Source organism: Orycteropus afer, unplaced genomic scaffold (assembly GCF_000298275.1).
Source record: "Orycteropus afer afer isolate SDZICR_OR568_19922 unplaced genomic scaffold, OryAfe1.0 scaffold00530, whole genome shotgun sequence".
Classification (NCBI taxonomy): Eukaryota; Metazoa; Chordata; class Mammalia; order Tubulidentata; family Orycteropodidae; genus Orycteropus; species Orycteropus afer.
The window spans coordinates 1,274,540-1,299,547 of record NW_006922117.1 but is presented as its reverse complement, the minus strand read 5'-3'; the positions used below and the strand labels follow the sequence as shown (position 1 = coordinate 1,299,547).

Genomic DNA, 25,008 nt, shown 5'->3' with positions numbered 1-25,008 from the left:
TCCTTCCGAGGAGTGGCTGGTGGGTTTGAACTACTAGCCTTCTGGTTAGCAGTCAAGTGCCTTAGCCACTATGCTACCAGAGCTCACTCTGTGAATTCAAATCTAACAAATTAAATGCCATTTTTCAAGAATAGTCTCACATGCCAAGTTCGTAGTCTTTATATTTAAAGTAATTTTACCTAGAATATATTGATGCATTATTTTTCTCACATCATTCACAGCCAATGGCAAAATTTTTCACACATTTTTTAGTTCACTTCAGATAATTGATTCAGAAGACATAGACATGACTTGATGATTCACTTTCTTGAGATAATTAGTTACTATATATAGGTCGGTAAACAATTCCAAGTATATAGGAAAAAAACATTCTATATAATAAAAGTTTCACTAGATTAGGAATTGAATTCTGTCACACTCTTCTTCCCTAGAGCTCTCATCAGAATATATTTTATATACTAAGTACTCAGCATTATTTTTAAAATTAAAGATCATGATTAAAGATGCCTGCATATTGAAGGATTCTATGGGGAAAAAAAAGTGACACAGGAATCATCAAAAGGAGATAGAAGGAATACAGAGAGATGGTAAAACAAAAAGCATTGATCATTGTTCAATCATTTCTTGAGGCAGCATATGTTCAAGAAGCACTGTACTGGAGAAAGAAGCCCAAGATGCACTGAAGGCATTAGCAAAAAACAAGGCTCCAGGAATTGATGGAATACCCATTGAGATGTTTCAACAAACAGATGCAATGCTGGAAACATTCACTCATCTATGCCAAGAAAATTGGAAGACAGCCTCCTGGGAAATCAACAGGAAGAGATCCATATTTTGCCAATTCCAAAGGAAGATGATTGAATGGAATGAATTACCCAAAAATACCATTAATGTCACATATAAGTAAAATTTTGCACAAGAAGATTGAAAAATGGATACAGCAACATATTGACAGGGAACTATGAAAAATTCTGATTCAAAAGAGGACTTTGAATGAAGGAAATTATTGCTGATGTCTGATAGACATTGGCTGAAAGCAGAGAACATCAGGGAAATGTTTATTTGTGTTTTATCGACTGCAAAGGCATTTGACTATGTGGATCATAACAAATTATGGATAACATTGTGAAGAGTGGGAACTCCAAAACACTTCACTGTGCTCATGTGGAATCCTTACATAGACAAAGAGGTGATGGTTTGAACAGTAAAAGGAGATACCATGTATTTCAAAATCAGGCAAGGTTTGTAACAGGGTTGTATCCTTTCTTCACGTGTATTCAAATTGTATGCTGAGCAAATAATTCAAAAACCTGGAGTATATGAAAAAGAACATGGCATCAGGATTAGAGGAAGACATATTAACAACCTGTGATAGGCCAATAACACAACCTTACTTACTGAAAGTGAAGAAGACTTTCAGCTACATGTGAAAATCAAAAACTTCTGTATGAATTACACTTGAACACAAAGAAAACAAAAATCTTAACAACTGAACCAATAAGCACCATCATGATAAATGGAGAAAAGATTGAAGTTGTCAAAGATTTCACTTTACTTGGATCCATAATCAACACCCATGGAAGCATCAGTGAAGAAATAAAGGACATCACCAAAAGAGTAAAAAGAGAACTACGGATTGAGAAAAATATTCAGCAATGACATATCTGAAAAGGAGCTTATCTTTAAAATTTATAGAAAACTCCAACACCTCAACCAAGAAAAAGACAAGCAATCCAATTAAATAATGGGCAGAAGACATGAATAGACACTTCACCAAAGAAGATATTCAGGCTGCAACAAACACATGAAGAATTGATCGTAATCATTGGCCTTTAGAGGATGGAAATCAAAACAACAGTGAGATATCATCTCACTTCAATACTAATAGCAAAGTTCAACAAGACAGAAAATAACAAATGCTGGGCAGGATGTGGAAAGACTGGGACTCTCATACACTGCTGGTGGGACTGTAAAATGTTACAACCATTGTGGGAATTCATATGGTGAGTCCTTAAAAAGTTGGAATTAGAAATACCATTTTACCTAGCATTTCCATTACTAGGAATATATATACTAATGACGTGAGAGCCAGGACAAGAACATATATGCACACTCACATTCATTACAGCACTCTTCACAATAGCAAACAGATGGAAACAACCTAAGTGCCCATCAACAGAAGAATGGATAACCAGGCTATGGTATATACACACAATGGAATACTGTGCGACACTAATGAATAATGTGAAACTCTGCATAATGTGGATGAACTTAGAGAACATTATGCTGAGTGAAATAAAACATGGAAGGACAAATATTGTGTAAGTTCACTATTATAAAAAGTCAAGGAAAGGTTTATATGTGGAAGGAAGATTTCTTTGCTGGTTACCAGGGATGGGAGGGGAGAGTGAGGAACAATGCTAAATAGGTAGAGACAAGTATTGATTTGAGGGAAGGGAATGGCAGTGTACCAAAAGTAAGTGATCAACATGGTGGCCACAACACCAACAACAGACAACAAAGATGAAACCTTTTGCATGTATAGTACTGCATTGTTAGTGAAAGCAAGCATTGATCTAAGGGTGGATAGATCGGTAGACAGGCTGAATGATCATGTATGTCTAGGCAGCAGGGAGTGTGCCCATGATCATGTATAGAAACACATGTTTCTATATATGTATTGTAAATGCTGTAAGCATATCCTGGTGTATAGCAGAGCTGAAAAGGGGCAAGGTTTTGGTGACTTCTTGGTCACAGCCAAGGGGCTGGGGCTCGGGACAATGGTCTCAGGGGACATCAGTTCAATTGGCATAACATACTACACAAAAACATTGTTCTACATCCTACTTCGGTGAGTAGTGACTGATATCTTAAAAGCTTGAAAATGCCCAAATAGCTGCAATGAGAGGTTTCTCCTCATCCAGAGCAAAAAAAAAGAAGAAGAAAGCCAAAGACATATGGAAACAATGTGTACAAGGGACTGGTAGACCATGCCATCCTCAGCCTATATGACCATGAGACTGAAAGAAGTACATGGTGCCCGGTTACCACTGTCAACCATTCTGAGGGGGATGAGTGCAGGGGATCCTGAATAGAGTGGGAGAACAATGTGGAATAAAATTCAAAGTCATAGGAAAAAGACCAGGTTTGCTGGTCTGATAGGGCCCTGAGACTATGGTCCCTAGTTACCGTTCAGGTCTGGAACTAACTCGCTCTCCTGGCTTCCATCCAAACAATAAACAGGTATATGGGGTGAACATTTACATCAGCTAGATAAACTCCTTGGAACAATCAATCGATCAATTGTGGGAGAATAGAAGGGCAGTGTTTTCACAGGGAGACAGCTTGGGGCAAGAGGACATGGGAAGGAAGAACAGGGAAGAGGTAACTACAGGGAGAAAGTGGGAAGAAAGCTATTACATTGTGGGGAATTGAAGTCAATGTCATGAAACAAAATGTCTATGAATTGCTGTATGGAAAAAGAATTTGCTCTGTAAACTTTCACTCGAATCATAATAAAAATTAAAAAAAAAAGAAAGAAAAGGCATTGGAAAATATGTTGCAAAGGACCTCTTTAAAGTGTTAAAAAGCAAAGATGTCACTTTGAGGATTAAGTTGAGCCTAAATCAAGTCATATTTTCCATTCTCTTTTATACCTGCAAAAGCTGGATAATGATTAAGGAAGACCAAAGAAGAACTTATGCCTTTGAATTATATTATTGGCAAAGAATATTAAATGTACCATAGGCTGCCTTCTGGCAGTCTGAACAAACAAATCTGTCTTGGAAGGAGTATAGCCAGAATGCTTCTTAGAAGTGAGGATGACAGGACTTCATCTCATGTACTGTGGACATGTTATTAGGAGAGACCAGTCCCTGGAAATGAACATCATGCTTGCTAAAGTAGGAGGTCACCAGAAAAGAAGACCCTCAAAAGATGGATTGACACAGTGCCTGCAACAATGAGATCAACTATAGTAATGGTTTTGATTGGTTCTGGACTGGGCAGTATTTTCCTCTGTTATACACAGGGTAACTCTGAATCAGAACTGACATGATGGCACCAAGCAGAAATAACAATGAGCCTGCCTGTCAAAATTAGTTTTCAAGTTTAAAATTGCCAGAAGATATAAATTCACTATGACTCCGGTGGTGTAGTGCCTAAGGCATTTGACTGTTAACCAGAAGGCTGGTGGTTCAAACCCACCAGTCACTCCTCGGAAGGAAGGTTGGGCAATCTACTTCCATAGTGATACCGCCTTGGAAACCCAAGGAGAGGTCACTATGAGTCGGATCCAACTTGAAGGCAGTGAGTTTGGTTTTTGTTTTTTCAAATCCACTAGTCAATGCTTTCACTAAAGAGCAGCAGTAAAAGTCTAGAGTCACTGTCTGATAAGTTGTTGTTGTTTTTGTTATGTGCCGTCCAGTCGGACCCGACTCATAGCGACCCCTCCTTGAGTTTCCAAGGCGGCATCACTAGGGAAGTGAATTGCCCCATCTTCCATCCAAGGAGTGGCTGGTAGGTTTGAACTGCCAGCCTTCTGGTTAGCAGTCAAGTGCCTTAGGCACTGTGCTACCGTAACTCCTTGTCTGATAAGGTTAGGTGCTATTAGTCATTGATTAAGATATACTTCAACTTCCTTCATTTATTGAGAATAATTAATAGTTTCTAACCAATAAAAAAGGAACTCTGGTCTTGTGGCGGATAAGGCATTTGGTTGATAACCAGAAGAAGTGAGTGGTTCAAATCCACCAGGACTCTGCAGAAGTAAGACGGGGAGATCTACTTCCATAAAGATGTACAGCCTTGGAAACTCAATGGGGGTCACTATGAATCGGAATTAACTCTGTGGCCGTAAGTTTGGTTTGGTTTTTGGAACCAATAAAAGCTGTTTGAAATATATTATAGATAATTGGGTAAATAATTGCATTCAATTTTAATTATATATGTACCATTTATCTTATACAAATAAATGTTCCCTTCAGCATTCAATGGTGCATTTTAGCAATGCAAAAGTTGTATACCTGGGACTTAAAAATGGTCATTTTGATATGTTTGATATGTTTATGAATATGAATATGATATGTACAAATGGTTACCAGCTTATGGTCATCCAACTTACCTACCACCTATAGAAATGAAGCAAGCCCTCTAAAGCCTCTTGTTCTAAAAGTTTGAGGTACATGCATTTGGCTCATAATAGTCAATGGATGTTACTTTGCTACATATTTCAAAACATTATTATTGCTGTAGCCCTGGTAGCATAGTGCCTAAAGCACTTGACTGCTAACCAGAAGGCTGTCTGTTCAAACCCACCAGCCACTCGTCGGAAGGAAGGTTGGGCAATCTACTTCCATAGTGATACTGCCTCGGAAACCCAAGGAGGGGTCGCTATGAGTCGGGTCTGACTTGACGGCACATAACAACAACAACAACATTATTTACTTAAAGATGTTTTATGAAGTTTTTCTTTAATATTTGTATACATAGAAAGGTACACTATATACTATATACTAATATAAATATTTGACTGATATTACATACGATCCATACCTAATTGTTCTGATTTACATACAAATTTGACTTAAAGACAAACTTAGGAACACAACTTGTTCATAATTTAGAGACTGTATTATGTATAAGTAGGAAAATATAAGCTAATTTTCCATTGGCTCAACTACAAGGAAATAAAATTCCTGATTATGATATCCTACACCTCTCATGGATGATCCTGCTATACAAAGTCTTAGCTCTAGATGTTGCCTCAAACTTTGTTCTCAAACCCTCATAACCAATCAAAAATTCCCTAACGCATCACTTTCCACAGCTCTATATGAGCATGAAATTCCCTCTGTTGAAAATATTTAATTATTAAATTCATGCTTCTTCCTTAAGACTCATCTCAAGGGTTCACCCTGTTTGATATCTGGCCTGGACTTCCTGGTTGGAACTAATTACTTACTTCTTTTAGTAAACATCTCTATTACTGACTTCATAATACTGTATTATTTCTTTATCTCTGTCCCCCTTACTATCCTGTGATCTCATCAAAAAGGAGGACATGACATATTTATCTTTGTATGCCCCATGTCAAGCATAGAACCTGGCAAAGAATACATATATATTCAAAAGATTAGCTGGTTAAATGAAACATGAGTGAATGAATCATCTATATATTTGTCATGTAACTTTATTACAATAATTACATTGTTGTATCTGAGGCTAAAAGGAGCAGGAAAGTAAAGATAAAACATTTCACTGTAAAACCCCCCAAAATATTAAAAATCAATTAACCACTATGTATTTAGTGCATGACTATACTTGCAGAAAACCCTACAATCTCTGTTCTTTCCCATAGAGAATTTCTCTTCTATCAGAAATTCCAGGGTAGGCAATAATGTTACAGTGGGAAATGAGTGGCCTGGACAAAGAAATGTTGAGGAGGTAATCTTCAATGGGGTACCTCTAGGATGCAGAGACAAGTAGTACATAATTTTAAGATGCCTACATCATATATATACTGGGAGATCTGATGTCATAGTGGCTAAGGCATTTGACTGCTAACCAGAGGCTGGCAGTTCAAACCCACCAGCCACTCCTTGGAAGAAAGTTTGGGCAATCTACTTCTGTAGAGATATCGCCGTGGAAACCCAAGGAGGCCTCACTATGAGTTGGGACCAATTGGACAGCAGTGAGTTTGGTTGTTTTCTCTTTATTTTTTTTTTTTTTTAGTTTTACATATCTATATTCCAAATCTCTGTAAACGTCAGTGTCAGCATTGGTATACTGGTGATAATTGCATATGCCAATGTCATATATTTTTCATCTTCTACTTCCAAGTTTTGAGCTCACACGTTCATTTCATTTATGGATTCAGCAAATGGACTTTTAGAACCTAACAAGATTCAAGATTGGGCTCAGTGCTAGAGACACAATGACTAATTAAATGGACAAGGTTCTTTCTTCCTGACAGATCCTGTCTTCTTGAAGCTCACGTTTTAGCCAGAGAATGAGTAAATGTATAAATATCCATGTTGTTGTTATTGTTGCTATGTTCCGTCGAGTCAGACCCAACTCATAGCAACCCCTTCTTGGGTTTCCGAGGCAGTAGCACTATGGAAGTAGATTGCTTCCTTCCGAGGAGTGGCTGGTGGGTTTGAACCGCCAGCCTTCTGGTTAAAAGTCAAGTGCCTTAGGCACTACAAACATAATTACCTAATTACACTTCTCATAGTATATGATAGGGAAAATAAACCATCATGTCCCATGAATGTATTTAATTGGCTACCTCATCTGTTATGTGTCTAAAACTATTTTAAGGAGTAGGAAAGTGAATATATATTTCCTATGCAGAAGTAGAGAGTCAGCGAAAAATAGAGAGATCCTCAATAAGACTTTTGATGCAGTGGTCAAAACTATGCATAGCAAATACTGTGAGGATAGTGCAGGTCCCAGCAACATTTCAGTTCTTCTATACGAGTTCATCAGAGTAGAAGCCAACTCGACAGCACGTAACAACAAAAATATTTAACAATAAAAGCCACTTCCTCCAATTTGAGTTCCCAAATTTCTACAGGATCTATTAACTTTGCCCACATTTTGAAAATACTTACAAATTATGCTGAAAGTCAATAGAACTATACACATATAATTTGTAACTGAATAAAAGAAACATTTCAAAACCTTAAGAATATAAGACTGAATATTCCTTTTTGGCGAAGTCACTGTAATTCCTATATTCAGGGAAGTATTTTTTGAATGAAATAAAGGTTTACATTTAACTTTAATGAATATACCATAATATTATTTTTACCTGTGTATTCCAGGTGAAATCCTGCAGCAGAAACACTGATATCTGATTGAAAATTTAGATATAGATTGTTAGATGTACTGTTCAAAAGATGGGGTATTGTTGTGCCTGAAATGATAAATGAAATGGCAGGTCAATGACCACAATACAGAAAGCAATGTGGTGAAATTCAGTAAGTTACCTACTAGTCAGCCAATAGATCATCACTAAATTAGTATCAAACACATTTCAATATAAATATTTGTCTACGTTCCTTTTTCATTTTGCTGTTCCTGATTATCTCATTTGCTAAGAGACAGATCTTTGAGATCATTTTAGATAGCTTCTTAAAAGTAGGTAGGAGCAAAAGGCAGCTGGGGAAATTCAAGCTACTAAATTTTACAGTTTAGCTAAAATAAATGTTTTCAATTTCATGTGGATTTCAATTTTCTATGCATGAGCTAATAAGAAATAATTTTATTTTTTGCATGTATTTTTATGGTTGAGTAATGTAAAACTTTGTATGACTTCAGATGACATGTTCACTTACCACTTCATAAGGAGCCCTGGTAGCACAGTGGTTAAAGAGCTCAGCTGCTACCCAAGAGGTCAGTAGTTTGAACCCATTTGCTGCTCAAGAGACAAATATGTGGACATTTGCTCCCATAATGATTACAGCCTTGGAAAACCTATAGGGCAGTTCTGTGCTCTCCTATAGGGTCACTATGTGTCAGAATGGGCTTGGTGGCAGAGTGTTTTATCAGTGATTGTTGTTGTTATGTGCCATCAAGTCGGACCCAACTCATAGGGACCCCTCCTTGGGTTTCTGAGGCAGTATCACTATGGAAGTAGATTGCCCCATCTTCCTTCTGAGGAGTGGCTGGTGGGTTTGAACCACCAGCCTTCTGGTTAGCAGTCAAGTGTTTTAGGCACTAAGCTACCAGAGCTCCTATTAGTGATTACACATATTTTTTTAATATATGTTCTGTTGTTGTTGTTGCTATGTGCCATCAAGTTGGACCCGACTCATAGTGACCCCTCCTTGGGTTTCCGAGGTGGTAGCACTACGGAACCAGATTGTTCAACCTTCCTTCCAAGGAGTGGCTGGTGGGTTTGAACCACCAGCCTTCTGGTTAGCAGTCAAATGCCTTAGGCACTATGCTATCAGAGCTCATAATATATGTTCTATACCACCTCAAAGGAGCCCTAGTGAGAAATGGTTAATTGTTTGGCTGCTAAGGGAAAGGTTGGAAGGTTTCCTTTGCTCCTCAGGAGAAAGATGAGGCAGTCTGCTTCCATTATGATTACAGCCTTAGAAACTCCGGGGCATAGTAGCTAACATATTGTTGTTGTTGTTATGTGCCGTCGAGTCGGCCCCGACTCATAGCGACCCCTCCTTGGGTTTCCGAGGCAGTATCACTACGGAAGTAGGATTGCCCAACCTTCCTTCCGAGGAGTGGCTGGTGGGTTTGAACCGCCAGCCGTCTGGTTAGCAGGCAAGTGTCTTAGCCACTATGCTACCAGAGCTCCCAGCTAACATATTAGCTACTATGAATCTGAATGTACTCAACAACAATGGGTTTTTCATACCATGTGAAGAACTTTAATGTCTCTCATACCCAGACAGCAAAGCTTGTAGGTAGGTAGCTTTCAAAAAATCCCAGCCATGGAAGAGTGTTAGCCTTGTCTCTTATCTTTAAGGAAACGCATCATAATGATGTTCTTTTGCATTTTAGAGTACTTTAACATTGTTGTTGTTGTTTGCCGTGGAGTCAGCACCGACTCATAGCGACCCCTCCTTGGGTTTCCGAGGCAGTATCACTACGGAAGTAGGATTGCCCAACCTTCCTTCCGAGGAGTGGCTGGTACTTTAACATTAGTTTATTCAATTATTGAACTTGGAAATATAAAATGCCTCCTTGATTTAAGTACTTTTTGTCTATTTAACACTGAGCAAAGTAATAGTTCAAGATCCTTCAGCTTATAACTCAAGCAGTTTGAAAAGACCGGCATAAAAGTAACCGCCTCTTCTCCCACATTTTAAGATAACATTCAACAAGCGTATGAGAGTGCTGCATTGTTTTCAATCAACTGTTACTTCATGATTGCTTTTCACAATCTTGTAGACTTTAACCACTGACGCTTTCTCTTGAAGAAATCAGAAATCATACATTACACAACACACAACTGCTTTTTTTCTGATCTTGCCCTCTGCCATCATGTCCTACCCAGAATCAGTGAATCCAGAAGTAAACAGAAACTGAACAGGTGACTCCACCTATCTTCAGTCTCTAGGTGGATCTTTATGATTAAGAGTTCGGCTCTGGAGGCAGAGCAGCTGGGTCTCAATTCCATTCTGACGTTAGCTGTACAATTGAGACAACCTAAGCTCTCTAAGCCCTAAATACCTTACAGAAGTGCTAGAAAGATCAAATGAGGAATTGTGAATTGAACGTTTAATTTGTTGCCTGGGGCAGAGCTACCACTCAGTAATCCATAGATGTTATTCATTACTTTTTCATTTTCATTGCTATATTTATTGTTAAGAAAGTGCTACATCTAACCTATTATAAACAGAAGTGTACTTGATATTTTATAAGGTTTTTCCAAGAAGATTTTTATCTAAATGTGATAAATTATTTTTTTATACCTAAGGCAACTCACTCTGCTCTAGATCTTGTCTTTCTTTTCCTTACTGGCTAGCTGAACAATTGGTCATCAGAGCTTAAACCCGTTAAAACTTACTTTTGCATATCTGGAACGCATACATTAAAATATTAGCAAGGTTCATATTTCCAGAGTTTAACAACTATAATAGTAATCTTAACAAAGTAAAACTCTGTTTTGCCTTCTATTATGTTGAAGGAAGCATTTATATTATTGCATATATTACCTTAAAAAAGCTGAACAAAGCTGAAATAACAGAAAAATAAGTCACTTCCTTGCTTACACCAAACTATTTTATTTATTTTGTATTTCCTCTGGGGTTGTTTTTATATGCATGTATTAATTTTATACAATGTTATTCATTTCACCGATAATTTTGTGTTCCAGTCACTCTACCTTTATAGTACCTTGTAGCATTGCCATGTTGCCACTTAGTCTCTATAATTATTTTAATGACCACTTAATATTCCACTGAGTGTATAGATCGTAATTACCAAATTCTTCACTTATTGTTGAAATTTTACATAGTATTGAGCTTTTAACTATTGTTTTTTCTTTTTTTTCCTTTTAGGGAAAAAGAATACTTATTATTTGTGAACCAGAGTAAAGATGAAAATATTAGCATTAACATAAAGTGTCAATAATTATACATACACAGCAAGGATATAGTATGATTTTAAATAGCAATTTTAATGTTATCTTTAAATTTTTTTTATTACTCTAACCTTGTAATTTATTTCATTGTATATAATTAGTGAAAGCAAATTAAAATCACAAAATCAGACGTCTAGAGAGCTCTTTTTAAAAAGGAGACTTTACATTTCTAATTACATCTGTACTATAATTAAGCTCAGGCTTTTATTTACCTGAATAACTTCCAAGTCTTGGAGCATTGTTGTCACCCCCATCATAAAAGTCCAGTGAATCCCAATTATGTTCTGTAGCAAAACTGACAACTTGCACCTGGGAAATAACAATTGCTGGTAAGAATGTAAACCTATATTTCTGAACATACAAATATGTTGCAGTCTAGTCATCCCCCCAGGGAGCAAGAGCTCAGATGCTGCACTCATATCATCATAGTATTGCATAGAAGGGTTTTCATGGAACTGATCTTTGCCATTAGGGCACTACCCTACTATACAGGCAGATTTTTATTATAAGAAAAGACTTACAAACACTGAGTACTTTTCTCTATGGGGATGACCTTGAGAATGTCTGTCACTATCACGTTCCTTTTATGAAAAGCTTTGGGTTAATCTACTAATGACTTAGTGACAGGCAGTCCAATGCCTGGTCCAAACAACTGATTAACTTTTATGTTTGGAAGCATTATATTCTTTTCAAACATTGAGTTTTCTCATTTGGGAAATAATCATTTCCAAGCTACAGAAAAATCATCAGATTTGTGATCTTCGAGTATATAGGACCTCACACAATATGTTTGTAGAACCAGGTTTATTCCTGGATAGAAATATATTTTATTTTCTCCTTTCCTTGCAGCATATTTTGTTCTCTCTATTTAATAAAAATAGAAGTAAGGCTATTGCCAATGAATATGTTTAAGGAGGCTTGGTGTCACAGTGGTTAAAGGACTGGGCTGCCAACCAAAAGTTCGGAAGTTTGAACCCACCAGTGGCTCTGCAAAAGAAAGGTGTGGCAGTCTGCTCCCATGAAAATTTACAGCCTTGAAATCCCTATGGGACAGTTCTATTCTGTCCTATAGGGTCACTATGAATCAGAATCAACTCACTGATACGGTTTTGGATTTTTTGGTTATGGACATATTTAATAGAGCTCAGTATAGATGGATAAAAAGGATATTTTGAATCACTTAAGAGACATACTTTATAATTATTTTTATGAATGGATTTATAGGAACTAAATAAATATGGAAGACCTGGATGTTGAAAGGGTAAATGCTAGAGTATTATTCTCTTATAGATATTACATTTTATTTAAAGAAAGAGGCATGTGTTACTTCATTGCACATCACTTGGCACAGCTTGTGTTTCTGTAGGACTCTGACAATTGCAGATACTATCTATTTCATTCTTTGTTTATTAAATGTTCTGCAGTTCTGTTGAAGGGAAAAGGATAACTTTTTGAAAATATTATTTATTTATTTGGCTAAAGTCTGTTAAAATGTCAGCACTTTGTCCATTCACTAAATAATTATAACAATTGCATTCATTAAACATTGCTTATCTGAAAAAAATATCCTATGACCATTCTTTCATTCAAGTGAATACTGATCTTCCAGGAGTGAGTGCCACATGGCAACAGATCTCCTGCCTGTGTGATTGGCGTTGGACCCAATGGCCATATTTCAGAGCAGGAAAAAGAGCAAAATTAAGGCTGTATAATTGCAGTATAAAAACCACTAACTTAACCAATTTTCAGCTTCCTTATCACATGTAATCTTCCTTTTCTTTTAATTTAGGGAATGAAAAGAATCACACTGAGCTAAGGAAAAATACAGGGATTCATGCAAAAGTAGACACTGGGCTAAGTTTACAATAGAGAGAAGTTTTCTGCTACAATAAACTATTTAGTAAAGATACAGAGAAAGCAACCATGAACTGGACTTAGTGAGCCATCAGTAATACAATTTAGTCGCAGTGGAGGGTATTTACATAAGGGGAAATATGCATGTAAAGTTAGGGGGGGAAAAAGCATAGAAAGGTTAGAAAGAGTAGAGCTTAGTGTATAAATAACAGAAAGTTTAGAGGCAAAGAATTTGAAATTGCAGATTTCTGGTTCCCCTTGCCACTGGTGTGTGACGATAGGAAAAGTGTTAACTTCTCTCTGCCTTAGATTACTCACATAAATTGTTGTAATAACAGAAGCTAATTGGTAGGCTTGTTGTAAGGACTGAGTTTGTTAATATGTATGAAGGATTTAGAATAATACCCAGTCTACATTAAGGACTTGGTGAATGTTAGCAAAGAGAGAGACTGAATGGAGGGTGAATAGAAAGAATGAACCCAGCACGATAATTACGTAGTTGAGGAATATTCTACTGAAGGTTTTAGAAGGAGGAAAACATAATCAGAACAGCATTTTAAGCACAGCACTGCCATGGTGAAGAGAATAGAGGGAGAAAGACAATTTTGAAGTGCATTGCAGTACCTGTGTGAGAGGCAATGAAAGCCTAAATGAGGTTGTCAGCAGGACCGAACAAAGGAAGGCTTTTATGGATTGAATTGTGTTCTCCCAAAATATGCATTGTAAATCTTAACTCTTATACCTGTGACTATAATCCCATTAGGGAACGTGTTTTCTTTGTTAAGCTAAGAGACCCTAAAAGTGAAGGATGTGTTTTAAGCCAACAACCTCTGAGATATAAAAAGAGCAATTAGGCACAGAGAAGCAAGCAGAGATGGGGAAGACAGATGCCACACCACATGAAGATCACCAGACAACCAAGGAATGAAGACCTTCCTCCAGAATCAATACAGAGAGAAGGCCTCCCCCAAGGGCTGACACACGGAATTTGGACTTCCAGCCTGCTGAACTGTGAGCAAATAAACTTGTGTTTGTTAAAGCCGCACACCTGTGGTCTTGCAGTTATAGCAGCACTAGGTAATAAGACAAGAACTCAGATATCACGTGACCTGTTACGGGGAACATTAGGGGATTTCTGTGTGATTCCAGTAAAGGAGAAAGTAAGGGTAAAGATTTCACAATAATGTATCCTTTTTTTCCTCTGAGTCACTGAGAGTACAGAAGCAGCACAAACAAAACCATCAGCATCTCCAGGAAAACCTCTATTTTGAGTAAGAGAAGCTATTTAAACCCCAACACATAAGTTTCAGTAGGCTGAATAATGACTCCTGGAAACTGTAAATGTTACTTTATATGGAAAAAGCCTTTGAAGAGGATTCAAAATGGAGTTTCGTCTTCTTGTTGTTGTTGTTGTTATGTGCACTTGAGTCAGCCCCGAGGCAATATCACTACAGAAGTAGATTGCTCAACCTTCCTCCTAAGGAGTGGCCAGTGGGTTTGAACCTCCAGCCTTCTGGTTAGCAGTCAAGTGCCTTAGGCACTAAGCTACCGGAGCTCCCCCGAGCATCTTAGTGCTTGAAAAATTAGGTACAGCAGTTTGAATTAGGGATTCTGGTGTTCTGAACCACTAACTGAATCAGAGTGCTCCAAACTCAGAGGGGTAGAATTAGAAAGGAGAAAGGGACGTGGGGTGGGGAAATAACAAGATCAGAAGATCTATCCTACAGAGCACTGACAGGTAGCTGAGAAAGGCCATTGAAGACTTCCCTGGGGAAAGCGTTGACCAGCAGGCGAGAAAGGCCATCCAAGACCTCCCTGGGTTAAGGAAGAAGACACACCACATGAGCATACCAGCAATCACCCCAAGGATCTACCTTCAGCACCTGATTTTATTGGTAACTTGAGTTGGCTAGGTGCAAATGGGCACATCCAGTGCCACTGAAACTGAGCAGAGAGTGCATTGGTGCTGCAGGAAAGTGGGCCCAGGGAGGTGCCCCCACAGCTGGTCACTGATCAGGTTTGGGTCAGCTTAGTGGCACTGAGAGGCCTGTGCTTGACTTTATCAGTGATATTGGGGCCACAGATTACTAGCAAGCACTCTCCTGACTCCAGTACTGTTGAAACTGAGAGGATCGTTGGCATTGTGGGTGGGCGGACCCACAGAGGAGCTCCGGTGGCAGATTGTGGTCTGGGCTGGTTGGGCTGGTACCGCGGGTGGGAAAGACCAGAGACAGGAACTCTTGTGGCAGATCGTGGAGCTGGACAATTGTCTTGGATTGGCTTTTTGGCAATGAGGGGTCTCAGGAACAGGGAATTTGTCTGAGCCTGGCAGAAAGTGGTGACCCCCTAACAACTGGAGTCTTTGCTGAAATTGTGCTGCAGGCCTGTGAGTAACAGCACAACCTCGTCATTAGCAGCCTGCTCAAAGCCCTAGAAATCACTGCTACCAACAGGGAACTTCCCTTCTCCTGATCTTCGGCTCCCACCATTTCCACCAATAATTTCACTCATCCAATAGAAGAAACCACATTCAGCCACCATAATCCCTCCCAATTCAAACTCTAAACCCTCTTTACAACAAATAGAAACCCATATCCACATTCCACACAGTGATTCCACCATCACAAAGAAAACTGCAGAGCAATCCAGCATATCTGAATTAATAACTGAAAAAATAAAATACACCAGCTTCACCTTATCAAAATATTAAACCATAAAACCAAGACAAAACAAATCAATACATAACCAACAGTTAAAGACAACCTCAGAATGTCTAGGAAACAACAGGCAACCTCAAACCAAACAACAAAACAGGACAAGGCATTAGAAGCAAAACCACAAACAAAGTTCTCAATAATAATGGAGAAAGAGGGAGCAATAGAATTATCTGAGAAGGAATTTAGAAGATATGTTTATAGAGCTTTACAAGAGCCTAAGGAAACCCCAAACAGAAACAAGGAGAACACAGAGAGTTCCCTGGAAGATCTCAGGAAAATCATTGAAGAACAAAATAACAATATTAATGCACAATCTGAACTCATACAAAAACAGCAGGTAGAAATCCAGTAGATGAATACCAAAATTACAGAATTACACAACACAGTAGAAGCACAAAAGAGTAAATATGAGATATGAAGAACACATATCTCAACTAGAAGACAAATTCCTGGACACCAGCCTGTATGAAGAAAAATAAGAACAAAGATTTAAGAGAAATGAAGAGAACCTAAGAATTATATGGGTGACATGAGAAAAAACAACATATGACTCATTGGAATTTCAGTACAAGAAGAGGTGAAAACAAAACAAAACAAACAAACAAAAAAAAAAAAAAAACAGAGAAAATTGTGGAAGACCTGCTAACAGAAAACTTCCCCCATGTCATGAAAGAATAAAAGATATTTGTCCAAGAAGCTCATAGAACCCCACACAAGATAGATCTCAAAAGAAAAACACTGAGGCATATTATAATCAAACTCTTCAAAACCAAAGACAAAGAAAAACTTTTGAGAGCTGCCTGGGACAAAAGAAATATTACTTATAATAATCAAACTGTTAGGCTGAGTTCTGATTACTCAGCAGAAACCATGCAGGCAAGAAGGCAATGGGACGGCATATATAAAAAACTGAAGGAAAAGAACTTCCAATGAAGAATCCTATATCCAGCCAAATTATCCATCAAATATGAGGGCAAAATCAAGGCATTTTCAGACAAACAGAAATTAAGGGATTTTGTGAAAACCAGACCAACTCTACAAGAAATGCTTAAGGAAATCTTTCCAATAGAGAACCCACAACAGAGATCAACAAAATCAGGATACGTGGCATCAACACTAAAACCAAATCAGAAGTAGAAACTCAAAATAAGATCATAAAATGCTGTACACTAAAAACCAAGAATGTCAGTCAGCACATGACAACAGCAACTAATCTATAAGAGGGAATAAAACTTCTAAGTACAGTCTTCCAAATGGAGAGGAAAACAGGACAATGTCTTCACAGTACACAATGTTCTAAAAATGCAGAGACAAGAATATGCTCCAAGGTAACCACAGAGAAAAGTAACATTCCCCCTAAGCAAATCCTGAAGGAAGGAAAACATATGGGTTTAATAAGCACAAAATCAACAATAAAGAAGAAAAGGGAGAAAGCATTAGCCAACAAACCAAACTCAGCACACAAAAGTATATGGACCAAGGAGATACCAACAACACAACCAAAAAAACACAATAGAATGACCGCAATCAATTTATACCAATCACTAATTACACTCAATGTGAATGGAGTAAATGCACCTATCAAGACAAAGAGAGTGGCAGAATGGATAAGAAAAGAAGACCTGTCGATATGCTGCCTACAAGAGACCCACCTTAGATACAAAGATAAAAACAAATTAAGAGTTAAGGGATGGAAAAAATATATGCCAAACCAATGGAAGCCAAAAAAGAGCAGGAGTGAAAATATTAATTTCTGATAAAATAGACATTAAGGTGAAAAACATCGTAAGAGACAAAGGGCATTATATGATGCTGAATGGGTCAATTGACAAAGAAGATGCTACAATAATAAATATTTATGCACCCAATGAAAGTGCTCCAAAATATGTGAAGCAAATATTAACTCTATTAAAAGGGATAATAGAAAACTCTACAATAGTAGTAGGAGACTTTAACACAGAACTTTCAAAGAGGGACAGGTCAACGAGAAAAAAACTCAACAAAAATACAGAAGAGCTCAACAATTCAATCAACCAACTTGACCTCATAGACATATACAGAGCATTTCACCCAACAAAAGCACAATTCACATTCTTCTCCAGTGCACATAGATCCTTTTCCAGAATAGACCATATGTTAGGACACAAAACAAGCCTCAATAAATTCAAAAGCACTGAAATACTACAAAACATCTTCTCAGACCACAATGCTATAAAATTAAAAATTAATAATAGGAAGAGCAAGGAAAAAACATCAAACATATGGAAGCTGAACAACTCACTGCTCAAACATAGTGGGTAATAGAACAAATGAAAACTGAAATTATCAAAACAAAAGAAAAGAACCATATGATTATATGAATTGATGCAGAAAAGGCATTTGATAAAATCCAACATCCATTCCTGTGCAGAACTTTAGCAAAATAGGGATAGAAGGGAAATTCCTCAACATAATAAAGGGTATGTATGCAAAGTCAACAACCAGCATCATTAGTAACGGAGAAAGACTCAAGACATTCCCCTTACGACAGGGAACCAGACAGAGATGCCCTCTGTCACTTCTATTTAACATTGTATTGGAAGTCCTGGCCAGGGAATAAGGCAAGAAAGAGAAATGAAAGGCATACAATTGGCAAGGAGGAACTAAAACTATCTCTATTTGTGGGTGATGTGATCCTGTACATACAAAACCCAAGGGACTCAATAAACAAAAAAAAAAAATTCTGGAACTAATAGAGAGGTTCAGCAAAGTGGCAGGATACAAGGTCAACATACAAAAATCAGTTGCATTCTTCTACACCAACAAATAGTCTTCTGATAAAGAAATAAGGGAAACAATGCCATTTACAATAGCTACTAAAAAGATACAATACCTAGTAATAAACTTCACCAGAGACACAAAAGACCTATACAAAGAAAACTATAAAACACTTCCTCAAGAGATATCAAGGGCACTACATAAATGGAAGAAGCTACCTTGTTCATGGATAGGTAGACTAAACATTGTGAAAATGTCAATACTACCTAAAGCAATTCACACATTTAACACAATCCCTATCCAGATTCTAACAAATTTTTTTAAGGACATGGAAAAACCAATTACTAATTTCATATGGAGAGGAAAGAGACCTAAGATAAGCAGTGCACTTCTCAAGAAGAAAAACAAAGTGGGAGGTCTCACACTCCCAGACCTTAAGAACTACTGTACAGCCACAGTAGTCAAAACAGCATGATATTGGTACAGTGATAGACTGACAGACCAACGGAACAGAATCCAAAGTCCAGATACAGACCCAGTCATCTATGGACAACTGATCTTTGACAAAGTTCCAAAACTCATTAAATGGGGAAGAGACAGCCTCTTTAACAAATGGTGCTGGCAAAACTAAATATCCACCTGTAGAAAAATGAAAGAAGACCCATACCTCACCCCACACACAAAAACAAACTCAAGCTGCATCAAAGACTTAAATGTGAAACTCAAAACTATAAAATTAATCAAAGATAAAATAGGGGCAAACCTGGGAGCCCTAATTTATGGCATAAAGACTGTCAAGCATAACCCAGAATGTGCAGGAGATAGTAGAGAAGGTAGATGACTGGGACCTTTTAAAACTTAAATTCGTGTGCACATCGAAAGATTTCATCAAAAAGGTAAAAAGACAACCTACAGATTAGGAGAAAATATTTTCCTATGACATATCTGATAGAGGACTTTTCCACAAATCTATATAAAACTTCAACAACTCAACACCAAAAAGACAAATAACCCGATTCACAAATGGGCAAAAGACTTGACCAGACACTTCACCAAAGAAGATATACAGGCAGCCAACAAACACATAAGAAATTGCTCGTGATCATTAATCACTGGAGAGATGCAAATCAAAATGAGATATCATCTCACCCCAGCAATAAAAGCAAAGTTCAACAGATCAGATAGTAACAAATGCTGGCGAGGTTGTGGAGAGATTGGAACTCTTGTGCACTGCTGGTGGGATTGTAAAATGGTACAACCATTGTGGCAAACGGTATAGTGTTTCTTTAAAAAAACTGAAAATAGAAGTGCCATTTGACCCAGCAATTCCATTACTGGGAATATATCCTAAAGAGGTGAGAGATAGCACATGGACAGACATATGTACACCTATGTTCATCATAGCAAAATTCACTATAGCAGAGATGGAAACAACCTAAATGGCCATCAACGGCTGAGTGGATAACCAAATTATGGTACATGCACACAATGGAATACTATGCTACATTAAAGAACAATGAGGGATACATGAATCATCTCAAAACATCGATGAACCTGGAGGACATTATGCTGAGTGAAATAAGTCAATTGCAGAAAGACAAGTACTGTATGAACCCATTACTGTAAAAAGACAAAGGGTTTGCTTGGGAAAGGGAACTCACTTTGTAGTTTACTGAGTTGGGGAGGGAAGGGGAAGGACTAATTTCGGCCTAGTTGGGGCTCACACGCTGACATGGGTGGAGGAGGGATATATGGAAAGGATTTGTGGCCACCATGATGACATTGGGAAATGGAAAGACACCGAATTGTGCACATAAGAGATAGATGACAGATACTAATACCAACCAATGTGTCCACAATGCTGCATTGCCATTAACACCAAACACCAGGCTACAGATAAACACATAAACACCTGAGACAATCAGATGGGGGTCAGTAACCAGAAGTATACTCTAGACCAAGGATAGATTCAATTGAGGCTATCTTACACAGACACTAGTGATATAAAATACCTGTATTCCTTGCAGAAACAATAGAAGACAGACACAGAGAAGTACCTCACAGACAACCAGACACTATAGGAGAGAAATCCAATAGCTCTACTGTCTCAGGACCATAGTACTGGGGGGCACCAGACTCAACTGGCACAACAAAATACATAAAAGCCTTGCTCCACATCCTACATTGTTAAGTAGTGACTGGGGTCTTAAAAGCTTTCAAGCGGCCATCTAAGAGGCAGCTAATGATCTCCTAGCATCGGAAGTGAAGAAGAATGGAAGAAAAACAAGGGCATTTGGAAGCAATCAGCCCGAGGACATGATGGCCTTCGAGACCAGAAGAACTAGATGGTGCCCAGCTACCAATGCCAACCACTCAGGAAAGGATTCAATCTGGAGATCCTGATAGAGTGGGAAGAAAAACATGGAACAAAATCCAAAAACTCAATAATGACCAGAATTATTGATGAGACCCCCAATACTATTGCCTTGGAATACATTCTGCACCTGGAATAAAACTCATCACCAGGGGCTGCTCACATCTCAAAAGTTAACAGATGTACACGCAGACCACTCAACCCAAGATGATGCACCCACATACTCTATGGTGATACATCCCTTAGAGCAGTAGACCCCTGGGCACCAGAGGACCAACTTTCAAATTGAGGAAATGCAGGACAAACAGGAGAACATAAATATGAGGGGTACAGGGGGAAGGTTACACACTAGGGAGGGGAGGATACTGGGTTAGGGTTGTACATGGTAAATGGGGAATGAAATTAAATGTGCACATAACATTGAATGTAAAACAAACTCTTAAATAAATTAATTAATTAGAAAAAGAGAAGTTCTTTGAAGATGTGATTAAACTAAGGCTACTGAGATGGAAAGATTACCCTGGATTATCAGATATGCTGCAGATGCAGTCAGTGCCATCTTTTTAAGAGAGAAGTAGAGGAAGATTTAATGCACAAAGAAGGGAAGAAGGCAATGTGAACACCAAGGCAGAGATTGGAGAGATGTGGCCACCAGTCAGGGAACGCCAGGAACCCCCAGAAGCTTGAAGAAGGAGAGATGGAACTCTCCCCAAAAGCCTCCAGAGAGAGCCTGATCCTGGCAACACCGTGACTTTGGTACAATGAAATTTATTTCAGACTTGTGTCCTCTGAAACTATGAGAAAATACATTTCTGTTGCTTCAAACCACCAATTTTGCAGTAGTTTGTTACAGCAGCTAGGAAAGAAGCAATATGCCACTAGGATTCTGAGAAAATTTTGAATTGGTGTAATAAGGCATTGAGGGTATAAAAACACGTAATGGCCAAGAGAGCTACCAGACAATGCCGTAGGATAATACAGGAGGTCTCCAAACGTGGCTGTGAACCTCTATGACAGCAAACCAAATGAGGGTCAAAAAGTAAAAGATATTTGAAAAGCAGCTACTAACTCAGCCTTCAGAAATTATGATTAGATGGAGTTGTCCATTATAGTAATATGCTAGCTTACTGAGGAACACATTTCTAATCATTAGAACCAGGCATACAAACACACAAATGGCATATTGTTTTGTTTAGAAGATTATATTAAGTCATGATGATCATTCTACAAATTAACATAATTATGTAACCAATATTACTTTCATGATTCATCACATAAAGATTAGTCTTTGCTTGAAAATTAACACTGTTATTGTTGGATTTAGCTCCACTAGAATTTTCCCTCCCATACGCTTTGCTAAAAAATAAACAGACAAACAAAACAAATTCACAGACTTCTTATTTCATATTAATGTGACAAATTGGCCTATCTCTTGATGTTATTTTCAAAGAAATTTCAATCCTACATTTTTTGTAGTTTTTTCACCATTCTAAATATTTCTTATTCTCCTTTTCACCAGTTATTTTCCCATTTCAGCTCATATATTATTTACTGAATATTCGTGTTTCTTTATTCACATACATATTCAGTCCAACAGTCAAATAAAATATGCATTGCTTTAAATCTAGTATACTAGGCAGGTAGGTGTATCTTGTCATTTATTAATAAATATGATTTTATGTGAAGTTAGTTCAATTTCCAATATACAGATGTGATTTAATAATATGTCTACTATTAGCATTCATGCAAAGAATTAATTAGAGGAAAAAAAGCATTTGTTAGACTTTTAGTCCAACATACTTCAAACTTTCTTAGTTTACTAAATGCCTTCCTAAAGTTAAGTTTTGTTTTCTAAATTATTATAATTAAACAAAGAACTTCCTTGGTGAAAGATTTCACTGTGTCACTGATATATTTTTTCTGCTTTTGGAGAGTTTTGCATAGGGCAAGTAATATAAAACACAAATACCCAACCCCAGATGTTATATTAGTTCATCATGTGGCAATGACTCCATAAAATAGTTAAAATTCCACTGATATTGTTGGTGGTTATTGATCCATTCTAAACATATTTACTGAGCATATACCACCAAGCACTGACCTAGCTGCAGGAACTGACTTGGTTACTGCCCTCATGAGCTTACAGATAATTGAGTAAGTGATAAGAGTATTGTAGGTGTTTAATGAAATTACTCAGGTGGTGTGCGGACTTCTGGTTAGCTGTCAAATGCCTTGGGCACTACGCCACCAGAGCTCCTACTATTAAGTATGTTGTTGTTATGTGCCATTAAGTCAGACCTGACTTGGGCTTCCCAGGTGGTATCACTATGGAGGTAGATTGCCTAACCTTCATTCCAAGGAGTGGCTGGTGGGTTTGAACTACCAGACTTCTGGTTAGCAGTCAAGTACCTTAGGCACTACATTACCAGAGTAGGGTCAGTGGAAAAAGAGGAAGACCTACAATAAGATCCATTAACAGAGTGGTTGCAACAATGGGCTCAAATACAGAAACAATTATGACCATGACAGAGGACCGGGCAGTGTTTCATTTGTTGTATGCAGGATTACTATGAGTCAGAACCAAATTCATAGTATCTAGCAAAAAAAGAACAGCAAGAAGTTCAGCTGAATATTTCCAATGTTATTATAAACGTCAAGTTTCTGGAAGAAAACTTTGTGAATCAATTGGAGAAGTAAGTTATTTTTATGAAAGATATAATTACCTTCCACAGAATATAGGCAGAATCAACAGTAAAACACCATCAATTTATCGAGATATAATCTCCTTGAAAAACAGTAATTGGAAAATTCCTCCCAGTAAATGACCACAATGAAAGTTACATGAAAGACACTGTTACATGAAAGTTACATGAAAGGCACTGTTGATTGCCTCTCCTCAGAAGGAAGATGGGGCAATCTATTTCCATAGAGATACCACCTCGTAAACCCAAGAAGGGGTTGCTATGAGTTGGAATTGACTCCATGGCAGTGAGTTTGTTTTTTTCAATTTTTTTTTTTTTTTTTGTTCTTGCTAAGGAACACTTTGTTTTGTTCATTTAAAAGAAAACTGCTCACTTCAGTGGAGGCTGAACTCCTCAACAGCTCCAGGTTGTTAATCTTGATATGTTTGAGCCAAATCATACTTAATCTTTTCCTATCACCTGTCTTTTTCTGAAGAATGAATGTGATTGCAATTTTGGCCAAAAACACATAAGGGAGAGTCTGCTGGCAGGCTTGTGGAAATGTTTCCTTAACTATGGAAAAGCCATTTTGGCCATTGGCTATTGCTGTATAATGGTGCTATGCCTGAAACTGTTTTGGTCATCTGAAGACGATGAGGAAGGAAACTTGAGGACAGAAGTCAACATGATAAGACTTTCAACAGAGCAGAAAGATAGAAATAACCTGCATCAGGAATGACACAACTGAACCTCTGAAATAAATAATCCTTGATCCATCATCTTAAGGAACTCTCGTGGCATAGTGGGTAAGGCATTTGGCTGCTAACCAAAAGATCAGTGATTCAAACCTACCAGCTCCTCCATGGGAGGAAGATGAAGCAGTCTACTTCAATAAATATTTACAGTCTTGGAAACCAAATGGGGGTCACTATGAATCAGAATCAACTTGATGGCAGTGGATTTGGTTTTTTGGTTTTGACTCATCTTACTTCAGGATTCTGTGTTTTGTGAAACAACACATTTTTCTTATTGTTGACACCATCTTGAATTGGGCTTTCTATGACTTGTAGGTTACAAATATATATATATAAACCCTCACAATAAATCTTTCTGGTAACAAGTTCAATAATTTCAGTCAAAAACATTTACTAAACATTAGAAATAATGTTCATCCTATCATCTCTGAAAAGATTAACCTCAGACAAACAATGAAGAAGAGAAAATTTTAAACATCCTTACTTGAATGCCAGCTCCCTCTGGCACCGTGATCTTCCATATGCAATTGAGATTGTTGTCATAAGGCTCAGGATATCCAGGAGACAAAATAGTCCCTTTGCGCTTAGTTAAAATTCCACCACAGGGCACTAAAATAAACCAGTCCAAGAGAGGGAGTTAACTCTAAGGCAAAGGATTAAAATAAGAATAAAATGGCAGAGACAGCATCTTAGACATACACTAGACTTTCAATCACTAAATAATACCACTTTTTAAAGTTCAAAAAGATCATAAAATTAA

General features: G+C 37.7%; 1 protein-coding gene across 1 annotated transcript in view; it reads right to left on the bottom strand.

Moving 5' to 3' along the window:
* CSMD3 (CUB and Sushi multiple domains 3) overlaps positions 1-25,008 on the bottom strand; it is a gene marked incomplete at its 5' end in the record, with an annotated part of 1,439,134 nt that overhangs the window by 181,210 nt on the left and 1,232,916 nt on the right. The window contains 3 exons of the mRNA XM_007955674.2: positions 7,814-7,918; positions 11,323-11,419; positions 24,733-24,857. Coding sequence (XP_007953865.2) covers positions 7,814-7,918; positions 11,323-11,419; positions 24,733-24,857 — 327 coding nt within the window. The remainder of the gene's footprint in view (positions 1-7,813; positions 7,919-11,322; positions 11,420-24,732; positions 24,858-25,008) is intronic.